The sequence below is a fragment of the Sebastes fasciatus genome, chromosome 11 (genome assembly GCF_043250625.1).
Source record: "Sebastes fasciatus isolate fSebFas1 chromosome 11, fSebFas1.pri, whole genome shotgun sequence".
In the NCBI taxonomy this organism is placed as follows: domain Eukaryota; kingdom Metazoa; phylum Chordata; class Actinopteri; order Perciformes; family Sebastidae; genus Sebastes; species Sebastes fasciatus.
This window is the reverse complement of record NC_133805.1, coordinates 15,999,201-16,024,406: the sequence shown is the minus strand read 5'-3', so window position 1 is coordinate 16,024,406 and position 25,206 is coordinate 15,999,201. Positions and strand designations below refer to the sequence as shown.

Here is a 25,206-nt window from a genome sequence, read left to right as displayed (position 1 = left end):
TTAAGTTGAAATGAGCAGTTCACATTGAGCATTTTTTAAAAAGTCAAAACGAGATGCCTACATGGATGAGGCTTTATTCCTCGGACGTCATTGAAACATTTAGTACAAACGAGCATAAGGGCTGTACACGGGTTAAATTCATTCTTTTATCAAATAGTTAGTTTAAAATACTATTTCCTTAGCCTAACCTTGATACCTCTCAACCCCTCCCCCACCCTCCCCCTTCAAAAAAACCTCACATATAAACAAAATACATGGAAAGAGTGCTGTACCTCTGTGTTCACACTGACTCAGACACCACGTTATTTCATAGTGGTGGGACGGAAAAATCTGAACAATCATAAAAAGTACAATAAATACAGTCATAGCTGCAGTTGTGTATTGAAAAATACACTTCGGGTGAAATGAAATGAATACAGGAGGATAAAAAAACAACACTTTAGTCCCTGATACTACTGAGAGTTTGTTGAGTGTTGTGCAAGTTGTGCGAAACAAGTCCACGTTAATTTGAGATCTGTCCGTACTGTACACACAGATACATACGTATTTACATCTATGACTGTATACTACATATAATGCTGACAGTGCTTTGTTTTGTCCAGAAGGACGCATGTAAAGATACACAAGGCTTTCTTGTGAGTGACCACCCCACTGGTCTGTCACAACCATAGAAACAGAATAGAGAATAGGAGTAGAACGGACATTATCATTCAAATCAACGGAGTAGGATGGTCAGAGCGGCGGCCGGTGTACGCTTGCCATTGCAAACTGTTGTAGCGGGCTAACCTAACGTCCGTATAAACTGACTTGCAATAAGTCGCGGACTCCTAGGATGTGTCCAGAGGATCCGTCCTTTCCATGCTTCCCTCTATGTAAGCAGCCGTGCTATGCATTCTGGTGGCGTAGCGTTGTGTGAGATGAACCATCACATTGCTCTCTCCTCATTTGCATAAAGTCGAGGTCTAGGCTACTTCATACAAATCATGGCCGTCCAGCGCGACTCGCCACCTCTGGAAACTCCCGAAAAAATGTGAAACAAACGATTTAAAAATGAAGACAGATTCAGCAACATGGCTTATTTCTCGCCTAAAATGTTTTCAGAAACTATTTTCGAAATATACGAGACAAAGGTTCCAAATGAGCTGCCATGTTTGTTCCGGTTTGAAAGCTGAGAGCAGCAGCCCACGAGTGGAAGAGTTCATTTGCCCAGTGCCTAGTGGCAGACCATCAAGCGTCCAATGCCGGGAAGCGCGGTGATCCCTTGCATTCAAAAACGTCCATGTGGAAACATTCACTCATTGTAGTGTGACGTTTAAAACAACAGCGTCGGCTTCGTGTGTGTGTGTGTGTGTGTGTGTGTGTGTGTGTGTGTGTGTGTGTGTGTGTGTGTGTGTGTGTGTGTGTGTGGGGTCCTGCCATGCTGGCTGTCCCTTTTACAAGCAAGTACTGTAAGAAAGAAAGTACGAATTGGCCTTAGTGGCGAAGCTAGACACTTTACGGCCCCACTGACATGTGCTGTCACCATAACAACGAACAATAATCGCCACCAAGGCAAACAGTTCACTGTCCGTTCTACTCCTGTTCTATTTCTATGGTCACAACGCTGTTCACACCTTCATGAGATGAAATAAAAACCTGGCTGTCCCTTTTAGTGCTTAGTTCAGTTGGAGCTGGTGCCGGGCCTGGCTGTAGCGTTGGCTGCAGAAGGCAGGGTGACGCGTTGCTCGTCCATTCGTTTGGCCTGAGAGCGCATGATGAGGCTGAAGAAGTCCTCGTCTGGTACAGTCGGCCCTCGGACCGGAGGAGGGGGAGGGGCGCAGCGCTGGTCGTCCAAACGGGACCCCTGGTGGAGTTAAGAGGAAGGAAGAGAGCGTCAGTTTGAGCACATTATAACTTATAGTGGATTACATGCACCATATGCTTTATCATTGTGCAGGAAACAGTAGCTCTGTATATTTGGTCACGTCAGGTACCTGGCACTTGACGAGCATATCGAAGAAGTCGTCGTCAGGCTCGGCGTTGTCAGCGTTGGCCATCAGGTGGCTGAGCACGGCCTGGTTGCTGTTTTGATTGAGCCTGAGGCCGGGCAGGCTTCCCCCTGCTGCTGACGACTCCTCTAACCGCCGGCCGTGTGCACCAGAGACGTTGGCAGCCTCTGATACAGCTGCAGAGTTTGAGAGAATCAATGAAGTGCCAGCAGAGACGTTTTATTTCAGTATGAAAAGGAAGATATACTGGATGGCTTTTGAGTGTGAAAGCTTTGGACTCACATTTCCTGATAGATCTGGGAGGCGACTCTGGACCGCTGTTTAATGATACCCTGCTGCCCTTATCCTGTATTGAACAGCGTTGGTCATCCATACGGTTGCTCTGGAAACGGCTCAGCAGGTCAAAGAAGCCCTCGTCTCCCAGCATGTCGGGACTGAGTCGCTAAAAAAGTACAAAAACGTGAACGTGAAAAACAGCTACACAGAACAGGCCTTGTTTGGTGATAGCTGTAGGATACTAAATGAGGTCTACACGTGTGGTTATCGTCTCAATGCATCCTGTACTGTGTGTACCTTCTGTGGTCCCTGTGCAACCGTCTGGCTGGTGTCCAGGGTGTTGCTGGTGTCTTGGAGGACCTTACTGGAGCCCCCAGTCTTGTACTTCTTCCCACGGAGACGGTTGACAAAGAACAGCTTGGAGGAGCTCTTAGCCATGGAGGGTTTGGACTGTTTGGTCAGGATGTCACTGTTCCACTTCTGACCCTTCAACACACACAGGAATGGATCAGTTACCACAATGTGGACGTAAGTGAGGGTAAAGATGATAAACTTGGAGAAGATAAAGCATCCAAAATGATCTGTGGTCAAGAGGAAAAGAGCTTACATTCATCTTGTCCGGAGTGAGTTTCATCAGCTCCAGGTTCTCCATGCTGTGTCGTCTGCTCATCCTGGGCCTCGCTCCTAAGACACATACAACAATTACAACAATATAAACACCAGGTATACGAACTACACTGTTAAAAGAAGACACATAGCTTTATAACTTACCATGCAGGTTGTAGTCTATTTCCTTATTCTCTGAAATAGAAGAGCTATTAGTGCTATAACTGAGACCCAGAACCATCTGGAGATCAGACACGTTCATACGAGCCGTCAGCTCGCCGCTCCTGTCTCCAGTCTAGAAAAAAAAAAGCACACATATAGGAAGGTTAATATTACTACTGGAGGATTCCTTTACCTGTTTTTGTAACTACTTAGAATATTGTTTTTACTGTTTTACTGTAATGTTATGTACCTCTTTGCAGATCTCCAGGTGTTTCTCAGCAAAGTGCATGGCTTGGTCGTGGTTCCCCAGTGCAGTGTACGCATTTCCAAGACTCCAGCATGCACGGCCCTCCCCAATCCTGCATCAAAAAAACACATTTAAATGCATGTATAGGGGCATAGATAAAATGTAGGGAGTTCTTCCTATAGTGAATGTATACCTGTCATTGAGGTCCTGGGCTATGATGAGGTGTTTGAGGTGGTAGTCTATGGCTCTCTCATAATCCTGGAGTAGTGTGTAGGTGTTGCCCAGACTGTAGCAGGCCTGGGCCTCCACAGCTCGGTCCTTCAACTGCCTCGCAAGCTGCAGCGTCCTCCTGACAAACACGCACACAAGCTGGTTCAAAACACTGCGGAGAGGTCCCACAGTCTGGGAACAACATATTGTGGCATACACAAAAGGAAGATGCCCTTTTTTTAAAGATAATATTGAGATTGTTTTTACAGTCGTGAGGGAGGGAGATGCTCGTGGGGGAAAAATTAAAGCTTTATTTAAGCTTTGTGGCGCATTTTACAGCTCCATGTGTTCCCTCTGCTGTTGTCCCGTTTCCCTCTTCAGTAGCTCTGTCCGAGGTGTACGGCATTGCTCAACCTCATCAATCATGTTTGCTCCATTTCTACCCACTGCTGCTTTAAGAAAAAATGTACTACCCGGTCCCGTATACTGCAACGGTTCTTTGATTCGGCCAGTGACATAAGATACTACATGTACGTATGCATGCCCCATCATACTTTGTTTATACAGAAAATGATTTTAAAAGGTGAATGTGGAGGCGGTGGCTTACTTGTAATGCTCAGCTGCCACTTCAAAATCCCCCAGAAAGATATAAGCGTTCCCCAGGTTGCAGTATGCTCGTCTCTCTGCCGAGCGGTCACCAAACTCCTTAGCTATGAGCAATCGCTGTTCAAAGAAAGAGACACGGAAACATATTTTATCATTTCTGTTAGAATAACTAATTACAGAAGTAGGTTTTAACTGAGTCACGTTTATAAAGCTTGTCTATGGAGTGTGTAAACTTTGCTAATATGCTTTGATAAGATAATCTACATAAAAAAGATTATTGTGCCTTGTGATTTTTTTCTGAGATACAATAGGCCTTCTATGACTTTATGATTTTTTTTCCAACATAATATACTATAACTTTTTAATGATATTTTTTATGACATACTATATTGACTTTTAAAATGTCTTTATGAAATACTATACTATGACTTTTTTATATATTTTTTACGACATACTATACTATGACTTTTTTTATTACTTTTTTGTGATATACTATACTATGACTTTGTTATGACATATTATACTATGACTCGTATGCCTTACTATAATGAAGAGTTTTTAGGGTTACACCTCACCTGTTCGTGAGAAGTTACCGCTTTGCGAAAGTTCCCCAACAAGTAGTACGTGTTGCCGAGGTTTCCGTACGTTCGACCCTGAGCAGCGCGATCCCCAAGCTCCTTCACTATCGCCAAGTTTGCCCTGAAAATACACAAATGCAATATGATTGGATAATAGCAGAAAGGCATAGTATCATTAAAATATCACCAGCATCTTACTTTACAGTCACTTACTCGTAGTACTCAGCTGCCTTCCTCAGCGCCATCATGACCTCCTCTGGGAAATCTCCAGGCTCGGCTCCGCTCCAACAGATACTTTTGCCTTTGGCGTGGTACACGTTCCCAAAGTTATACAGAGCTCGCGCTTGACCCATCTAACACAAATCCAAAAGAAACATGTCAGAGCTGAAGGTTGATGTCTTCTGAATCCCCCCTCCATAAACACTGTGTAAATTATCAATGATGGGCTTGAATATCCTGATGCCTCACCTTGTCACTAGTGTCCCTGGCGATGTCCAAGTGCCTCTGACAGCAAACCACGGCCTCGTCAAACCGCCCCAGCACCTTTAATGTGTTGCCAAGGTTTCCACTGGCTTTGGCTTCTCCATTTAGGTCACCAATTGTCCTACGCAACACACATTATGTTAGTAATAATAAATATAGTAATGATCTGTTAGCGGGGTTCTTGTGCAGGTCCAACCTGGTCAAGGTGAGGTCATGCCGGTGGAACTCCAGGGCCTTAGCGTAGTCATGCAGGTGGAAGTAGGCGTTGCCCAGCTGGCTGTAGATGGCGCTGAGCACCTGCAGGTCCTCTGTGCCAACCTGGATGGCGGCTTCAAAGAAGGAGACGCCTGCTCTGTAGTCGCCCACCTTACAGAGACGCTCACCCTCCAGCGCCAGTTCCAGGCAGGACACCTCCATCCTTCAGCAGAAAGAAAGCAGAGTCAGTCCGTCAGGTGTCTAACGAGGATCTGGCCTGCTGTTTGAACTGGCTTCTTAATAAGCAGCACCAAAGTATCTACAATCACAAGACAGGATTTAAAGCCCAATAATGAAGAAGTTGTGGAAAAAATAGATCTTCTCTGGCTGAACTCTACACCCAACTGACCGGACTCCACTCACAACCAGGGAAAAAAGCTTTCACCCTTTGCTTAGAAAGAGTGCTTTTAGCCACTTCCTTCCACCGACAGAGAACAATGGCTCAAACTGGGGTCTGTTTGTTAGATCTCATATCCTTTTGACATGCCTCAGAAAGTGAAGTGGGTTCCTTTTACAGTCAAATAAAGCAAAGAGTGGGTAGACATATAAAAGCATACCAATGTTCACCATTCCCCTGTTTATTAGCTTTGCTTTAGAATTTGAAATAGTTTAAATATGTTGTGTTGTTGCCTTAAAAGATCCACATTGGGTAGTCAATCAATTGTCAATAAAAATGCAGGATATGATCTGTAACATGCAATTAGAACTAGGTTGTCTGAGGCAACCCAGTTTGTGGAGTTACAAATGAGGTTAGGCTCTGGCGTTTCAAAGCCAGATGAAAGGAGTGACAGACAATGGCTGGCGGTGGCTTATCTGCGCATGGATTATCTTTAGCTTGAGCAGCACATGTGTGCAAAGCAAAAAGTGTTAGACTGCCAACTTTAGTTTTTTCAGGAAACTGTATTGTTGGGAAGAGATCGGCTTCACACAAAGTCTACTCAGTTTGTTTATCTCAAGCTTTCCTTGTGTATCCACCCAATGGTTTGTCTGAAAAAGCTCTCAAAAGATGACCCAGAAACACTAACATAAAGACACAATCTAGTGTGGATTCCTCACATGAAGTAATAGATTACTTTGCTATTAAAATGACAAAAAAAAACACCAAACAAAGTAGCTTGTTTCTTTATCCAGCTTGGCTATAATTGGTGAACAAAGGCAAACATGGTGTTCTGAATAGTCGTAAAGCTCATTTAATCAGCAGCCTTAAAACTAGAAAAGCCTACGTTTTGTTTACTACCAACAACAACATACTTTTCCAGCACTGCAGCAAATACAGTGGCAAATACTAGCCTACCTGCTCGCTCTCTGTGTCTTACAACAGCAGCAGCACATAGAACGTCTGAGAGGCATCTACTGAGGTTTCCACAAGAAAAACTTCCAGGCTGCTGCTCCTTCTCTTTGTCTGAAGCATGGAGAGAGTTTAGTCTGTACTAAAGGAAGGGGATCAAGATCCTGTTTGTTGCTGATTGAAGTCTTAAAAAAAGGTTAAAAAAAAAAAAAATAGCATTCCTTTCCTGTGACATCAGAACCACTGGTCATCTGACATCATAGAGGTTTTAGCATCACGCATTGGAAAACCTTCAAGATGTCGTCACAGTATCAACTTCCAACGCATGGCAGCAAAGAAACTGATCAATCAGCATTTTCTCAGCTAATCTGCTTGTCTTTAAAGCTCTCTCTTCTGACCTGGTCACATTAGATTACGACTGTAGAGTGCGCACCCGACAGATTAAATCGCTGGTGAGTGATTAACAGATTTATTAGACGTGTCGGGTACAAGCAGACTCTGTAGTGAAGTTTAATGGAATCAAGTCGTTAACGATAACCATCCTGACAAGTAGTATTCATTGGAGAAACATAAACCCCCCCGCCGAGCAGACGCCTACTCTATCCAAATAAATTGGACACACGTGTGGCGAAAAAACAAAGCAGGCAGTGATGAATTTTTCAGTGCTTGTTAAATATTGAAGCCAACTGGAGCAGGTCACACCTGCTGCCAGAGCTCTTTACCTGGGTATGTTTGGAGGGACAGCTGGCTGATGCCTGCCTTTAGTCAACAAACTCATAAAGCACTGTGAAACAGTCCTCCCACTCTATAATTTCATATTATACATAATGCCATCACTTCCTCAACAAGGTAATACCAAATAAATACTGGTACCTGACACCGACACATGTTATGTAACAAGCCTTAAAATAAATATAAAGAGTTTTCTTCTCTAAACCAACAACCAATAATTTACATTTACAGTCCCTTCTAAAAGTAATCAGGGAAAACAAAATGTTAAAAACAGAGCCAGGAAATCTACTCTACAACCATACCTTAGTTGAGAGAGGAGAGATTCCTACCTGTAGCGGACATGATAAGACTGCTCCTCAGTTCCTGTGCTAACCACTGAGCCACTGGAATCCATTGATGTGCATAATATGAGGGACAATCCCAGTCTCGTTCACGAAAAAAATGGTTGTGTTCAAAAACAAGAGCCAACAAAAAAGAAATGAAAAATCGTTGGTCAGAAGAGAGTTGGGCAAGAGGGGGGAAACCAAACAAAAAGTCATGAAACGTGGTCAAGTCTGCGACCGTCCCTCCGCTGAATGTTCACAGGACAAGGTAACCCCGTGAGTGTGAGACAGAGCTGCAGAGTCCTGAGCGTCAGTCCACACACGGCTGCGTTCGTATACTGTGTGTGTTTTGCGTCACTGCACCTCAATCTGGTCAGCGGCCCTCTGCGAAGAGAACACAAGATGCTGTATGTGAAGCCTCATTCTGGCCACACGGTGCCATGGCAACACCAACCAAACAGCAGCGTGCACAAGCGGGGCAGGCAGAAAAGTGAGAGAGCAGGGCGGGGGGGGGGGGGGGGGGGGATGACTGGATGGATGGGGGTCAACGCAGGCAAGCTGTCAGTCTAAGACGGTGACTCAATTCATCCGGGCTTGGAGACGTGCGTGTGTGCTGCTCTAAAGTTACTACAAGGTGAGCAAGCGATGAACGCCACAGGATGTACCATATGCAAGCAGACATATAATATCACATATCTCCAGAGTGGGGAAATGCAAATCAGAGGTAATCGCTGACGAGAAAGAGAAACCAGCAACCTGTTGCATGATTAATCAAAAGAAAGGTCACTAAATTAAAACTGAAGCTCTGGGAAAAAATAGCAAAACAGCCTACTGTGCAAATGCTACTCCCACCAAAGGAAAGAACAGTGATAAGCAAGCTACATGGATAAGATAGACTGCACCAAGTATAGACCAGAGCCAACCATTACCTCATTTCTCCATGAGGTCATATTAGACACACCCAGTTGTCCCCCAAATTTAACCCATCAGCCCCTCCCCTCCCCACACACACAAACTGGGAAATAGGGCAGACTGGTTATTTGCAAACTGGGTTAATTCTTTATGCTAAATATACAGCTAAAAGACAACAAAGACATGGCAAACAAGCAGTGTGTGTACTGGAAAACCTTTCAGAGACAGTTAAAACACATGAATGGCATTGTATTTTATAGATTGATCATTGTAAATGACCACCAGTCTAAATATGCTCAGCCCTACTTTACATTTAGGCCACTCAATGGTTTGCTAAACTATCTTCTTCCTACTCTAATATTACTTAAAAGTCAAAATATCGTCAGATATGTTTTGTATTTATTAATCCAGACCCAGTTATAGCTACCGTACATAAAAAAGGAGGCCAGTCATCATAAAGTATGTTGGATTAGGACCTTTGATCTACAATAGGCTTGCTGAGCAGTTCCTAGTATTAGATCATCACTGAGCTCATACTGCAGGAAAAGCACAAATCGTAAAAAACAGATGACAAACGAAACAGAAGCAAAAAACAAGATCTGTTTTGACAGATTGCAACAACTCAATCATGCCTTGTTGAGGTCTCTTATTGTGCTGTGACAGTAGAGATTCAACACTAAACTTAGAACTGAGGGAGGCGTTTTACAGTTAGTTCAGGGCCTGCTAAAAATACATATATACTGTAGGGCTTGTTTGTGTTTGTGTACACAAACAAACAAAAAAAGTATGAAAGTGAAAGCATTTCTTTGCCAAGCCTGTTATTCCCTGCTGCTGCTGTACGTGAATGTGAACAGTTATAACACAAACTAAAGCCCAGGGCTTTGGGAGTCTGTGCAGTGCATGTTCCTGCACATTATTATAATCACCAATTGGTGTGTGCCAGTGTTGGTGCAGCCTTTTCCACTATTGTATGCCAACTGGGTGTGTTTGAGAGAGACCTGCCCTACAGTGAACATGAACAAGTGTGTAACAGGAAGAAGTGATCCATGACTTAAGACACATAACAGGAAAAAAAAAAGAGGTTTGTTTTTGAATGACAGCTTCACGGCAGGTAATCACCGACTCTTCAGTCACAAACAGGACATGATTTCATCTTAAACACACAGCAGATGGGATCTATTTTCATTGTGCTTAGTCCATTGATGCACTGAAATGACTACTGCCAGCCACTGAGAGCAAAATCTAAAAATGGAAACACCACTCAGCCCTTATTACACCATGAGCCAGCAAAAAGCCTGCACCAAAACAAAAGAAAGAAACAACTACATACTATAAGTAACGGGGATACTGACCTGTGTGTCTTCCACACAGGAACAGGAAATCTGGGAAGCCTGCAAGGAAAAGTGTTGTGAATAACTTACATGTAAATATACTTGGATACTTAAGTTTGTATGAACATTTCAATGTTTTGCCTTACATGATTATGGACACTATGATACAGAGTTAGTACTCCAGATGATATACACACTCAGTTGCTAGTTTATTGGGTACATAAACCAGGTATACATAATAAATAACACTCAATAAGGGAAGGCTGAATATTAGAAACATATCCCAGTATAGTGCAATACATTTCACCTCAAACTACAGCCTCTAACCTATTCCCTAAGACTCCAAAAAGACACATTTATCAAAAGGTGGAGCCCTCCCATGATTATACTAATACAGTGATCGGTGATCTGAATATTTTTGATATATCCTGGATCATACTTGTATCTCGGTCTTCCTGACCCATGTCATCTCTCTAAGCACATACACACACCCTTACAACACATACCCTTCCACACACTTCCCCGTCCTGATCTCCGACCCTTCACCACATTTATTTTTTATTTAAATGTATTTATTTTACTTTATTTTAATTTTAATTCTTTGGATTGTTTAAGTATGTGTTCTCCGTTTAAGATGAAGTCTTGTTTGTTTTTTTGTGTTTTCTTTCTCCCCTCCTTGTTTGAAGTTGTGAAATTTTGGAAAGAATGTGATGATGATTGCATAAGTTGTGGAAGTTGCAATAAAAACTAAGTTAAAAACAAAACAAAAACTACAGCCTCCACAATGACTATACATTTTACTCAACAACTTTCTATTTCAAAAACTAACTAAACATTTTAATATTTCTTACAGGGCTGTTGTTGCATTAGCTTTTAGCTAAGCGTACCTCATAAACTGACAGTGTATACAGTATGTGCCACATATTAAAGGTCTGGGTGATGTGAGTGTGTGTATGCCTGTATATAACTGTGTGTTACTACATTTCTCCTCTGTCTCAAATGTAAAACCGAAATAGGTACCTTAACCCATTGCCTTTGGTCGTGTTATAAATTACAGAAGTACTGGTCTGAAATATTATGTGAAATGGAAAAGATATTTGATAAGGATTTAGAAATGAATCTTTGATTTTAGGAATCCCAAGTACAAATATAACTACTGCGGCCAACAAAAGGTTATATAACATTCTTACATTTGCTGCTAGAACAAATATATTACTACAGTGGATTAGTGATAAGAAACCCGCTGGCGTAAAGTCATATTTGAGATGGTCCCTTTGGAATATCTTACAAATATTCTACATGTCAAAGTAGATCAGTTCCACAATATTTGGCAGCCCTATCTGAATTATATTGGACCGGATCTCTCCTCCATTATCTCACAAGGAGTCTCTTGAACATGAACTCATATATCCTGTGACTTCCCTGCATTATGGACTATTTCCTATGACCTCCTATATACTTTATATTATACTATATATTTTTTGATCTGAGCTGTACCAGTGTTTGTTTGTTTGTTGTTGTTTTGTTTTTTATTCTAATTCCTATTGTGTTTGTGAAAATAAGAAAACCCAATAAACATATTATAAAAAAACAACAACAACTGTGTATTACTAAACTGGCATAAATAATGCAAGTGCAAGTATAATGACAGATCTGTATGAACATGGCCATAATCATGCAAGACAAATACAGTTAAGCAATTATTATGTACAATACTATATTCATATAGTAAACTTTCAAATACTACAGCATATGTTTGTGATTGTTATTGATATTTCATATGACCGTAAACAAACAGTAACAGTTTCTTTCCCTGGGAAATACAGACACTGAACAAACAATGAATCTGTGCAATATTAATACACTGAATGTGAAATACATTTGTCTGTGCAATATATCCTTGATGCAATATACACCTCAAGTGCAACTACCTTTGTTTACATTTTATTTATTACATCTACCCTACCTATTTTACAAGTGCAATTACCTCTTACATTACATTTAATTTTATATTTTATATTTCTAGTGTAACACTTCTGTTTATATTTATTTATTACATCAACTTTACCTGTTTTATTTGCTTTATAACTGTGTGTGTTTTATCTGCTTCGTTTAAAATCTTGTCAAGTATTTGTTTTAAAGCACTGACTAGAAGTGCAAACTGTGAATCTCGTTGTATTTAATACAATGACAATAAAGCTTTCTATTCTAACACTACTGATTAACTGAAGTAACTGTTATGATGATTAATCTCTAACGTTACTGGACACATCTCTGTCAGTATGAGCCCCATTCAGACACATTTTAGCTTGAAGGAGAGGATTGTGAACACTTAACACAAGTTACTATTGTCAGAAAGTTGAACACAGCCTCAGGCAGTGAATTCACTTCTCTCTCTCTGGTTAACGTTTCACTATCACATCCAGCCAGCTACAGATTAGCATGTTAGCATGTTAGCAGCTAAACTTACGTTAGGCGATCCAGCTCGAACAATGACTTCTTCTTCTTTCTCTTCTTTTACTTTATCTCAAGAATAACAAACATACGGTCGGTTTAAAAAAACAAACAGACGTCTGTACTTTATGTACAAGCTGTATATTATTATATCCAGCCTTACCTCACTGACATTTATCATTTAACTGTTGTAAAAACTTCGATTTAACTTCTCTGGTGAAAGAGAAGAAAAACCCTGTGGATGTACTACCACCGTGTTTTCGCTGAGCAGCCAATCAGAGGACGACATTCAAAGATAAGCCACGCCCCCGAGCAGCGGTCATTGGACCAATAGATTTGAATAGAATGAGATGACGTAGGGTCATTACTTGGCTGTCAGACAGTACAGTCCTAGACATGCAGACTTTATCATGTATATGACATTTCGACACCCTTTTGCAAAGTAAACACAAAGGACCACTTGTGTATCGTGTTTCAAATATTTTTATTAGGAAGCATGTGCATGTCAGTGATACAGACTTCTGTGGGGTGTGTATCATGCCTCATTTCTGATATATATCAACAAAAACAGACAATACTAGGAACTAAGGGCAAACAAAAATGGATACAAGCAAATACAAAGAACATAAGTAGTTAAAGGAAAAAAAAATAATCTGAGATTTCGAGAATAAAGTCAAAATATTTACGAGAATAAAGTCATAAATTTAGGAGAAAGAAAGTCGTAAAATTACGAGAATAAAGTCATAAATTTACTAGAAAAAAAGTTGTTAAATTACAAGAATAAAGCCATAATTTTACGAGAAAAAAGTTGTATTATTACGAGAATAAAGTTATAACTTTACGAGAAAAAAAGTCGTAATATTACGAGAATAAAGTCATAACTTTACGAGAATAAAGTCATAACTTTACGAGAATAAAGTCATAACTTTACGAGAATAAAGTCGTAATATTACGAGAATAAAGACCTAAATTTAGGAGAAAGAAAGTCGTAAAATTACAAGAATAAAGCCGTAATTTTACGAGAAAAAGTCGTATTATTACGAGAATAAAGTTATAACTTTACGAGAAAAAAATCGTAATATTACGAGAATAAAGTCATAACTTTACGAGAATAAAGTCATAACTTTACGAGAATAAAGTCGTAAAATTACGAGAATAAAGTCATAAATTTACTAGAAAAAAAGTTGTTAAATTACAAGAATAAAGCCATAATTTTACGAGAAAAAAGTTGTATTATTACGAGAATAAAGTTATAACTTTATGAGAAAAAAAGTCGTAATATTACGAGAATAAAGTCATAACTTTACGAGAATAAAGTCATAAAATTACAAGAATAAAGCCGTAATTTTACGAGAAAAAAGTCGTATTATTACGAGAATAAAGTTATAACTTTACGAGAAAAAAAGTCGTAATATTACGAGAATAAAGTCATAACTTTACGAGAATAAAGTCATAACTTTACGAGAATAAAGTCGTAATATTACGAGAATAAAGACCTAAATTTAGGAGAAAGAAAGTCGTAAAATTACAAGAATAGAGCCGTAATTTTACGAGAAAAAAGTCGTATTATTACGAGACTAAAGTCATAACTTTACGAGAAAAAAAGTCGTTATATTAAGAGAATAAAGTCATAACTTTTCGAAAAAAAATTGTCGTATAAATATTGTATATTTGTGACATCACGAATGGGCAAAAATCCTGACAGCTTGTTTCAAATGCAGAGTTTCTAAACACGGGCTGTGTGTATTTCCCTGTGGATTGAGCGTTTCGATACTTTCACAGTATTTATATAGGACTTAAGCCTGCTTTATAATAAAAAAACATGAAAACTCACTTTTTTATAATATGGGACCTTTAAGTGGTCTTTTTGGTGGAGGTTTACCACCGTTACCTAGCAACCAGACTTCGCCTGTACGCAGTGACTCCAGACGTTCAGCGCTGCCGTGCAGGACTACAGTACATTATTAATGATGCCACAGACACTAAAGCTGTCCCAGAAACCATATGTCAAGACAGAAAGAGACAGAAATGCTGCAGCTAGTTGCAAGATGATGTCAGGAGCGAGAGCGATGGTTGTGGATCGGTTCAACTACTGCTGAAGGACCAGTTCAAAACCCGAGTAAGTCACCACTACAGACAGCATCACAATACGAGACTGACATATTAGTATGAAATAGCAGCACTGAAACGTGAAATTGCTTTTTGACAGTCTGACTCTGCAGTGTAGTAGCCTATGTTACTTTCTTGTAATGCATGCCACACTTACAAGTGGTAGAAAGTACATTACTCAAGTAGGCTACTTTAATACAGTGTTGAGATACTACTTCATACTTATACCCCACTACATTATACTACACAATACTGTTATTTTACATGCAAAACATGTCATCTTATGAAATATGATGCATTACCAAACAGAATATTGATAACTTGTCATAAAAGATTAAACAGGTAAATAAGATAATAAATAAATAATAAATAAGATATATCTTATACTGTATATACTGTATATGCTCTTAATATGCCTTGTACAAAGTATTTCCTTTTATTATTGTCATATAACTTATTATTTTTAATGGAGCTTCCCAGCAAAAAGCATTTCGCACGATTGTACTTGAATAACTGGCGTGACAATAAACATCTTTAATCTTGAATCTTGAATCTAAACTACCCAACAGAATATTGATAACTCCCTGGACCAGCTACAGCTTTAAAATGCTGCTAACAATGCATAATAATACTTAAATGGTATACTTTTTATAATAATATAGTCTAACACAGACAGGGGCCATGTTAAAAGTACCCATTTTGCATTATGCTGCAGAATGAGTACTTTCATGTGTGATAGATGCTGGCAACTCTTTTGTCTAAGATTTGAAATGCAAGACTTTTACCTGTAATGGAATATTTTTATATTTTTTATCTTCTTCCACCACTGATTCTCACACACACACTTTCACCCATAAATATCATTCACACTAACACCAATTATGTCACGCAAACCTCTGACCACACAATGCATCGATTGTTAAATAATTGACATCTTGGCACATTTTGATCCAATGTTGTCAGCTCACAAGTTGCGTTGCTAAGAGATGAACAGGTGCTCCATCCTCCTTTCTTACCCCCTGTCTCGACACAGGTGAAGACAAAAGAGTCCATGGAGGGAGACGCAGAAGAATCAGATGAGGACAAGCCCACGTTGCTTTGGGAGAGGTGCATTCAGCAGAGCATCTTTGTTGACCTGAGTGAGGATGAAAGTCTTCACCTCAGTGATTTGGAGACTTCTTTAGCCTTACGTCTGTCCCAGACAGAGTCTGCTGCGTCCGAGGCAAGCATCCATCTCAGTGGTGAGTCCTGGAGTCACCTTTTAACTATCAAGTTTTTTGTTGGATGTTAAACTGGCTTGTTTTATCTGTCCTGAACTATACATGAATAATTATATGTGGTGTTATAGCACATACTGTAGGTAACAAAGTTTGCATTTAAGAACAAGCTACAGTTTTTTTCTCACAGATTTATAACAGATCATTAGTGGTGATTGTAGGCTAGGACATGCATTTAAATTCAAACAATGGAAAAGACTTCGTGGCACGCTGTTAATATTATACAACAGTGATAATGGAAATCTATTTTTGGAGCTATAGTCCCTTTTTGGTGATATGTAATGACAAACAGTATGTTGGCAGAGTCACAGAGTAAGTTGGAGGTGTCATTGTTAATGGTGGGCAGTCTTAAAAAAGTAAATGCAAAGACTGAGGCTTAAATTAATCAATGCAATGACCCTCTAATTTGGTATTTAAGTCTTTGGTATTCTTTAATTTGCAGGGAGCGCGGAGCTGTCGGCCTTGGATGTCACCTCCTCTGAGTCCAGTGTTGTCAGCAGTCAGAATGAGAGGATGGTAGGGAGCAAGACCAAGAGCAGCATATTGCATGTGTCCGCCCAAAGACCAAACACCATGCAAGATGAGCCGCCCTTAAAGCACGAGGACCCAGGGGAAGATACTAGTGACGAGGAACAGGAGGATCTGCCTTACGACTGTGACCTCGGTAGCCCCTACTTCAACCAAACAGCTTACTCCGAGAGCTCTGATGGAAGAGAAACGGTCCATGGAAGTCCTGATGTTCCTGGTTTGCATGAATGTAATACAGATGATACTATTGAACCCTTGGTTTCTGTTGAGCAAAATGCTGAGAAACCAGAGGAAACAAACACCAAACGGGACAATCTTTTTGATGCTTCCAAGCCCAGTGAGGTCGCCCCATCACGCCCTTGTCCTTTAGACATTAACCAGTTGTTGCTGCGACACTTCTCCCAGGAGGAGCTGCTGCGGACAAGTAGGCCGATCGAGGCCGAGACACTGCCAGAGGTGTCCCTACTGGAGAGCGTGGATGACACTGTTTTTAGCTGGCGTCCAACACACAACAGCACAACAATTAATGGTAACCACTCAGCTTGTAACTCTGAGATCAATCAGAGTTTCTGCTCTGACGGGACTGATGACAAGAGTGCATCAAAAAATCCAAGTTTAGAGGAGGAACCAGAAAGAGAAATTGATAATGCTGCTTCTGACAGCATTACATCCAGCTCTGCAAGTACACACTCAGAGCAGGGCAGTGGGGATACCAGTGGCGTACATGTAGAGAAGAAAGAAAATACTTATGAAGAGGATGATCAGGTTCAGAGAGTCCCACTTGTGCGCACCAGGTCCTTCAGCGAGATGAAGTACGGCCAAGGCAAAGTCCACTATCCGCTCCCTGACTTCTCCAAGGTCGCCCCTAAGGTGAAAATCCCCAAAACTCCAAATGGACCAGTCAGACCTGTTCCTCAGAGCCCCGGCACCATGCACAGAGCTCAGTCCTCTCCGGGGATGTTAGAGTTGATCAGAGGAGTCATGGAGGATACAGTCCAACCACCAGAGAAGCCATATGTCTTCAAAGACGAACAGTGTGCTCCAGCACTGGTGCATCACCTGCAGGTAGAAAACATTCAGGGTTTATGGGCTTGTGGTTCATTTTGCTTCCACGAAACAGTAACAAATACAGTATGAATGCTGTGCACAGTATATAAGACTAACATTTGTCTCATTCCATATTTCTTTAGGCTGAATATGATAAATTACTAACCAAATACGCTGAGGCAGAGAACCTCATTGATAAAATGAGAATAGGAACCAATGTAAGTAAAACATTTTTTTAACAGACCTAAATCATGAAGGCGAGTGAGAAATCAATTATTTCAGTCATATTTTCAATGCAAGTTGCACGTTTATGGATCTCTTTTCTCAGCCCGCCCCAGAACAGATGCTTTATTTAGAGTGCGATGACGATCATCAGGGAAACTTAGTTGAGGGAAGCCGTCTTGGATCCGTGGCTCCTCGTCTTCCCCCTTCAGGTACGTCTCTGTGTCATCTGACATCTGATATTATGACAGGTCTACGCTTTGCTTCGCTACCTGCAAATTACACGCAGTGAAGTGCAGCCGGTTTCCATAGAGACAAATGGGGTCAGATGACACTATTCTAGTTACACAAACATTATTGTTTGCTTTTGGGGGCGCTTGGGAGACAATAGCTGTAAACTGGACAACCTAACCACACTGAAATATTTCACTTTTGATTTCTACGCCATATTTTTAAATCACTAGTAACTGTACGCATCATGGGCAATGTTTAATAGTTCACAAATTATCAAATTCTATGCAAGTATATACTGGAAGTATAAAATATTAGCTTACTTTCTTCATCATGAGGTAAAAAAATAATCCTTTGATTCCCCTTATCTGTACCAATTCAATAGATGAGATGCAAATGTGGAAGTTCATCAGAGACTCAGCATCAGTGCTCATAATTTGACAGCCTGCATTCAGTATGTATCACTCCAGTCTTGCTTTGTTTTCAGAAAACTTTGGTGAGAAATGTGAAACAGCCCCCCAGAGCAGCATTAAGAAGGTGAACACAACTTCCTCCAGCCAGCCTGAGGAGGTTCCCAGTGATGGGGAGAGAATGACCGCTGAGCTGACAGACATCATCAACCAGTTCATGCAGAAGGTGAGTTTGAAGATGTGCCAGGATATTACTAGACCTACATTTAATGTACATGTAAAACCAATTATTAACCTCCTTCTATTCAGGTGGAAGAATTCAAATTGAGTGTGAGCAACATGTCAGTGAGCACAGCAGAACAGCAAATGGTAAGTATTGTTTACTTCCTATATGTATTTCTTTATGGAATTAATTTATTTCCTTCTGCATGTGCATAAATGTAAAATGTGTCCGTTGTCAGATGCTGAGGAGCGTTATGGAGGCTCAGGACCAACTGGAGAGAGAATACATCAGTAAGAAGGACGAGCACAGAGCTCTGGAGATGCAAAACTACATGGGTCTGTCCAGGAACACCGGCACCTTCGACCCAAACAGGTTAAAGAGCCCCCGCTGTCGCACCCGTGTGAATGTGTTAGTGTCATGTTAATGCATCCATCCATTCATGCGTGTGTGTGTGTGTATGTGGTAAAATGTGTGCAGGCTGGTGGAGGGAGACATATTCAGGATAGGGATGCACCTTGAAGACATAAAGGAGATGATAGACAGAAATGTGTGTGAGCAGATTTCTCCACCCCAATCATCCTCCTCTCCCACAACCATGAAAGAGATGAAGCTCAGTCCTCTCTGCATGACCATACCCTCACCTCCACCATCCCTGCATGAGGTAACAAACTCACAGACACACCCACGGCCTCACCAACACTCAACAATTTGTTGCCACTTTAGCAGCGGGGCCTCTAGGAACGGCATGTTAAGTCAGTCCACCACTCGGTCCACAGACATTTTTGTCTTTGTGTGAAATATCTCAACAATAGCTGAATGTATGTACGGTTTAGGCCACTAGTTTCATGGAGGGTAAACTTGTGGTAACGGTCGATAATGCTGCAGCAGTGTGTGTTCTGGTACACACCACCGAGCTGAGTGAGTCGATCCTGATGTTGGTGTCCCTTACCAGAATGAAGTTTATTCAAGTGTGCTATTAGTATACTTCTTTTAAACTTAAGATAAGAGGAAAAAGTATACTTAATTAAACTTAAAAGTCTAAGTATACTTCGCTTGTACTCACAAGTATACAGAAAAGTATAAGTATACTTGGCTTATAGGCCTACTTACTTAATCTGTTGATCAAGATATACTTAAGAAAAGTATAATTAAGTATTCTTGCCTTATAGGCCTACAGAAAACAATACTTGGTTTGTAGTTGTGCTTACTTTTTGATAGAGTAGCCTATTAAAGTGTGTGAGAGTTTGTAAAAGGATGTTTTGATATGAATTTTCTTCAATTCATCAAGTTTTTGGATTATCCGTTCATTGTAGAGGCATGCCAGAACAATACATTTTTTAATCTCATCAGAAATCATCAAGTCAAATAGCAAAAGAAACAAGTCTCTTTATGTAATAAACAAATCATTGGCTAAGTACTATAAGTTAAAGTATGCTTTCATGAGCAGAGATGCTCACAAGTCATTTTTTGCAAGTCGAAGTCAAGTTTCAAGTCTTGTGAATGTTCCACCTATACTCTGACAGACAGAGAGACAACTGGCAGACACATTTCTGGACAGAATGCACTGACTGAGAGTCTATATAAGATTATACTGAGATCAAATATGAAAGATATAAGCTCACTGTGGAGTAGCTCCAATAAAATGTATATATTACTATATCATATGATTTAAACTAATGCAAAAGTTGGATAAAGTTGAGGCCAACAGTCAAGCAAACAGATAAACAGCAAACAAAGTGACAAGATCACTAGCAGGAGCTGGAAGCGTGGCATATTGAAACCATGAATGGCAACGATCCGGGGGAGACTGGCCATTGGAGCAGGGTTTATGAAGTGAAGAGGAGCTTAGCTTGATTGTTGCGCAGAAGTGTCTATTGCAGAGTAAGACCAGGTAAGTAGAGAGAAGGAGAGAGAGGACAAGAGGGAGAGGGAGACAAAACAAAAAAACACCAAGCACACGTCACTCATTCTAAACTCACACCAGGCAGGCAGGTTGAACACAGAAATGCTTTGATAACTATTAGACGAATTACCATGAAATTTGGCATAGACATTTATGTTCCCCATGGATGAATGATGACATTTTGACACTGTCAAATTCAATATTTCTTGTGTTAATTCTCCAGCCTGGGTGCAGCCTGCTCAGTGTCATTTGTAGCATCCACACCCTGAACCTACATTTGTGATGAATTCTCTCCTGGAGGAAATGCTGAGTGTGTGTGTAAGATTACACTAACTGCAAATTATCTGACTGGGTCTCATGTTTCAGGGGCCAAGTGCAGGTTTTTCCACTGAGGGTTGTATGATGGAGGCACGGAAAGAGGAAGAAAAAGAGGAGGAAGTGGAGGCCAGTGAGGTCCACGGAGATGAGAGATTACAGCAAAGCAGTGAACTCATAACAACTGACTCTTTACTGAAAGATACAGGACACAGCTACCGCCATTCAAGGTACTTGTTAAAATATGTATAAAGTATTTAGTCAAACAGGTACATGTGTTGATTATATATAGAAAAATTAAAGTAGTTATCCTAGTTAGGATATAATACACCACTGTTGTGCATGTTTCACTGTCACTATTGTGTCTTGCTATTTATGTTTTGAGTGGTGCTTGCATGTGCTAAAATAATAGGCACGTTCTCAGCCTTCCTGTGGTCAGATAGTGTTTCAGGTGCAGTGTTGGTGTCGGATTCCACTGAGTGTTTGAGTCGCTGTGTGCGGGTTTTCTTCTCTGTCCTTGTTTCAGGAGCTCACTGGGCTCTCTGGAGGGACTGGAAGTCCAGACAGCTGAGGCTGACGAGGAGAGGAGCTCCGTCTCGCCAAAGGTGATAGATCACAGTAACATCTTGGCATACTTGAGTGGAAGCAGCTCATCATCGAGATGGAGGCAGTGGACACCCGACAGGTCAGTGTTGTGATCTTAAAAGTCTACCTGACCATACAGAAGAGCTAATCTCTGTTGTGGTTTCTTTTGTACTTGTTTGCTCTTAAATAATGTACGACTCATACAAGTAATCCGTCTTGTAATCCTGTCACAGTGTAAGTGAGCTACCTTTGCGTACTGTATGTACTGTTTAAAACAAACCCTCGCCCTTCCCTGACTCCCCTCATCAGACTCTAAATATCTAAATATCTCTTTGTTGTTAGTGCCTTGAACCCAGCGGGTGAATGTGATCTGGGTGACTGTGTGAGTCTGGTAGTGGAGGTCTCGTCTTCCTCTGATGCTCCCAGAGACTCAGACAGCCACGTTCTCTCAGAGCCTCCTCTCAACACCTCATCTGTATCACAGGTCAGTCACAGATAATAGTCGGTTTGTATGATTTTAGTGTAATGATTTTCAGGGATGCTGTTTAAGTTACAGCGGTTTGGAGGATATATAGGGTGCTTTATTTGAACTAATGTTGGGTTTTCTGGCGTGCAGAGAATTGTGAGCCCAGAGACAGACAGTGGATTTGGGAGCTCTTACTTGAATCAATCAGCCTCTGGACTGTTTCAACCGAATCTGCTCACAGAAAGGTACACATATATACAGTATATATATATATATATATATATATATATAACAACAATAAAATCCTGTTTGAAGTGTTTATAAATTAACAATAATTCAGGTTTGATGCTTCCGTCTACAGTGTGCAGTCCCAGAATGATGGTTTAAGCACCTCAGGCAGCGAAGGCTCCTGCTCCAACCTGCAGACAGCCATCCACTCAGCCCCCCTCACCAGCCAGCGGTGGGCCAGTCCCCACCCGTCTGTCCAAACACAGTCCTGTGGTGCAGCAGCGGCGGTGCAGCGGTGGGTGGAGAGCACCACTAAGGAGCCTTCAGTCAGGCTGCAGGGTGAGCAAATCTCTTTTTAATTAATCTTATCTGGTCAATAGTGAAATGATGAACGCTTCTAAACCACTTACCAAACAGGATCTGGACGCAGCCTGCCTGCCCGGCTCCGTCACCACGTATCTGAGCCCGTTCTCAGCTCCACCATGGAAACAGAAGAAAGACGCAGCCCACTGACTTTCTGCTCTTGTAATAGGTCAGTATACTCTAAAGTCTATGTACAGTATATGCTTCTATGCTGTTGCTTATTTACACAGTGAACATCTGAATTTGTGTGTGTTTTCGTGTGTGTTTAGTGAGGCAATCGTGGCTTTGCAGTCAGAGGTATCCCGGCTGAAGAAGGACCTGGAGGAGGGCTTGGTCCAGCTGCCTAACCTAGCACAGAAGATGGACTATCTCACATCCAAATACGGGCAGGATCGTCAGGAGCGCAGGTCTAAAACCAGACCCCGGACCCACCACAGACCAGCCTGCAACAGGTGGGGAGCTGATAGTGCAGGCATTAGTGGAGGAACAGAAGGATAATGGACATGTTTTGGTGTATGCAATCGACAGATTAATCAACAATGAAAATAATCGTTAGTTGCAGCCCTACATTTGGTTGATATGTACTTTTATTAATTATTGGACAGCAACTAGACAACCACACATATGAAAAGCTTCCATGAGATATACAGATACTGAATATCAGATGAAAGTCCAGGATAGTCCTGCCATGTTCTTACCATCTTTTTTATTCTAACCTCTAGTGTGTGGAAACCATCAAGTAGCACACAGAATGTGAGCGATGTCAGGTCCAGTCAGGTGAAGATAGACGACTGGATCTCTTCAGACATGGACCCCAGCAAGAGCAAAGGTAGTCCTCCCTCCACCACAACAACACACCAATAAGCAAATTGCAGCAAAACCCTAAATGTCTCAAAGTGTGTCTCTACATCTGTATCTGTGTGTCTTCAGGTACAGACAGTGGTGACACAGCTGGCTCAGAGATCATGTTGCAGTTCCACAGTTCACCTGTAGGGAGCAGGAGAGGCAGCGGTGGTGTGCGCTCTGCACCTGAGTTTCAATATAAACTTCAGGAGGTGCTGCAATCCAACAGAGGTCAGAGCCACAGCTGATTTTCACAGTTCAGTGCATACCCTAATTGTTTCTTTTATGTATATCAATTACACAGGGATATTCAATATTGTGTGTTATGCTCCTTCAGGGTCAGAGGGAAAAACCTCTGGTCTGACCAGCTCCATTTTAAAAGGAGGGAAATCTACTGACAGCCATGCCAAGCAGAGACCACAAAGTAACCATTTTTCATATAATGTTTGTGTCAACATGTTGGTGTCCTTGTGATTGATGACACAAAGTCTGTTGTCTAATTTACATATGGCAGATTTCAACTTTATTTTTCCATAATAGACAAATTGGTTTGAAAGTATACTAGAAAAGCACAAGAGTAACTGTGTCCAAACAGAGCAGATACAATACATTGTCATCAGAATCACCACCACTATCATAAAAGTACCTCTTTTTACTTCAAAACAAAAACCAGGGCTGTAAATATGTGCAGTATTGTGTTTTATCTGTATACATACTGTAGTGCTTCTTGTGTTTCCGCCATCAGCAGCCGTCATGGACAGTTTTTTCTCCAAGGAGAGCTGGTCTCTTTTCTCCTCTCCGTCTCTTCAGAAGCCCCTTCTCCAGGTCAGCTACGGCTCCTCCAGCAGCCTGCCTGCAAGGTAAACACATCACTTACTGAAAGCAGACAGATGTTTATCAGCAGCTTCCCACATAAAGTTATTAAATTATATATTAGCTCTGTTAAAGTGGAATATCTATCTGTCCTCACATCCAGCTATAAAGTGAGGGAGCCGCCGCTGCAGTCCATGTCCCATCACAGGAAGCGCTCCACCCAGTCAGACACGGCGCTCCTGCCCAGTAATGTGTACTTCCAGCGGACACCGTCCCCAGCATCAGCACCCTCAAAGACTGGCTGCAGGACAGGCAGACGCAGAGGGAGCAAGGTGAGATGTCTCATCTCTAATTTAAAGATCCTCCCTGTATACAAGACATTTGTCATTGCTGTGAATTATTTTAAGTTTGCTAATTGTTTTCTAGGAGGTCGAGATGAACAGGACTCTAGACCAGGCTATTGAGGTGGCCCGCAGCATGAAGAGGACAACCGACCGAATGGCCAAGAGACTGTCAGCCGACCTGGCTGAGGCTCAACTCCACGGGAAACTCCACAGCATGCAGCCACTAGGGGGCAGGAAACACCATTATAACAAGCAGAGTACAGATAAGTTTACACTGTAATCACCACTATGATACCTGATGCCTATCTAGAATATATCTATGTTTGGTAATAAGTTATATAAGGACCTGTTTGTGTTAAGTTATTGTTTTTTTACATGGTTGTGTATTTATACATTTATACATACATACATACAAATGTATATTTTTGTTGATGGACAGCATTTTCTTTATATTGAGTGTCTTTACATTTTGATTTGATGCTTTTAAACGACTTAATTCTTTGAAATAAATCATCCAGCATCTCAATTTTGTTCTCACCGGTGTGTAAAATGTAACCCAAAAAAAATATGTTACGAGACAAAAAAAAGACCCAAGATTTTTGAGGAACAACATTAGGGGGCAGCATCAGTCACAGTACAATCTCAGCAGATGAAGCAATAAACATAATCTTTATCTTTTCACAATGTCAGTACACTTGTCACCCAACCCTTTTGTTTTTTAGTCCACCTGCTCCCCGACTATTAGCTATCCAGCGCACACAAGCAGCCGCAGGGTGAGGAGATAAAGTGAAATCTTATTAAAAGTAAGTCAGATTTGTAATATTACATTTCAGGAAAATCCCTCTCTG

The 25,206-nt window shown here is 41.1% G+C and overlaps 2 protein-coding genes across 6 annotated transcripts; one reads left to right on the top strand and one right to left on the bottom strand.

Moving 5' to 3' along the window:
• Positions 1–58: 58 nt before the first annotated feature.
• Positions 59–12,707, bottom strand: gpsm2 (G protein signaling modulator 2). Of its 5 annotated transcripts, XM_074651086.1 has the most exons (16): positions 12,468–12,707; positions 10,019–10,057; positions 7,761–8,138; positions 5,353–5,574; positions 5,142–5,277; positions 4,887–5,026; positions 4,671–4,794; positions 4,097–4,212; positions 3,473–3,628; positions 3,283–3,391; positions 3,036–3,165; positions 2,872–2,948; positions 2,562–2,750; positions 2,271–2,430; positions 1,974–2,164; positions 59–1,843 (listed from the first exon to the last, which is right to left on the bottom strand). In XM_074651086.1, the coding sequence occupies exons 3-16, from the start codon at positions 7,823–7,825 to the stop codon at positions 1,661–1,663; spliced, it is 1,998 nt and encodes a 665-aa protein (XP_074507187.1). In that variant the 5' UTR covers positions 7,826–8,138; positions 10,019–10,057; positions 12,468–12,707; the 3' UTR covers positions 59–1,660. The 5 variants fall into 5 exon arrangements, with proteins under 5 accessions (XP_074507187.1, XP_074507191.1, XP_074507189.1 ...); XM_074651090.1 differs by lacking the exon at positions 7,761–8,138 and having other exon boundaries at positions 9,997–10,057; positions 12,468–12,706; XM_074651088.1 differs by lacking the exon at positions 7,761–8,138 and having other exon boundaries at positions 12,468–12,706.
• Positions 12,708–14,354: 1,647 nt separating this feature from the next.
• Positions 14,355–24,868, top strand: aknad1 (AKNA domain containing 1). Its single transcript, XM_074651082.1, has 22 exons — positions 14,355–14,570; positions 15,594–15,801; positions 16,280–17,430; positions 17,556–17,630; positions 17,741–17,846; positions 18,353–18,501; positions 18,585–18,644; positions 18,737–18,870; positions 18,976–19,159; positions 20,768–20,946; positions 21,243–21,401; positions 21,644–21,785; positions 21,918–22,012; positions 22,129–22,334; positions 22,413–22,527; positions 22,628–22,810; positions 23,081–23,187; positions 23,289–23,432; positions 23,539–23,625; positions 23,947–24,061; positions 24,178–24,346; positions 24,441–24,868. Exons 2-22 carry the CDS (start codon positions 15,612–15,614, stop codon positions 24,636–24,638), a joined length of 3,948 nt encoding a protein of 1,315 aa, XP_074507183.1. The 5' UTR covers positions 14,355–14,570; positions 15,594–15,611; the 3' UTR covers positions 24,639–24,868.
• Positions 24,869–25,206: the final 338 nt, after the last annotated feature.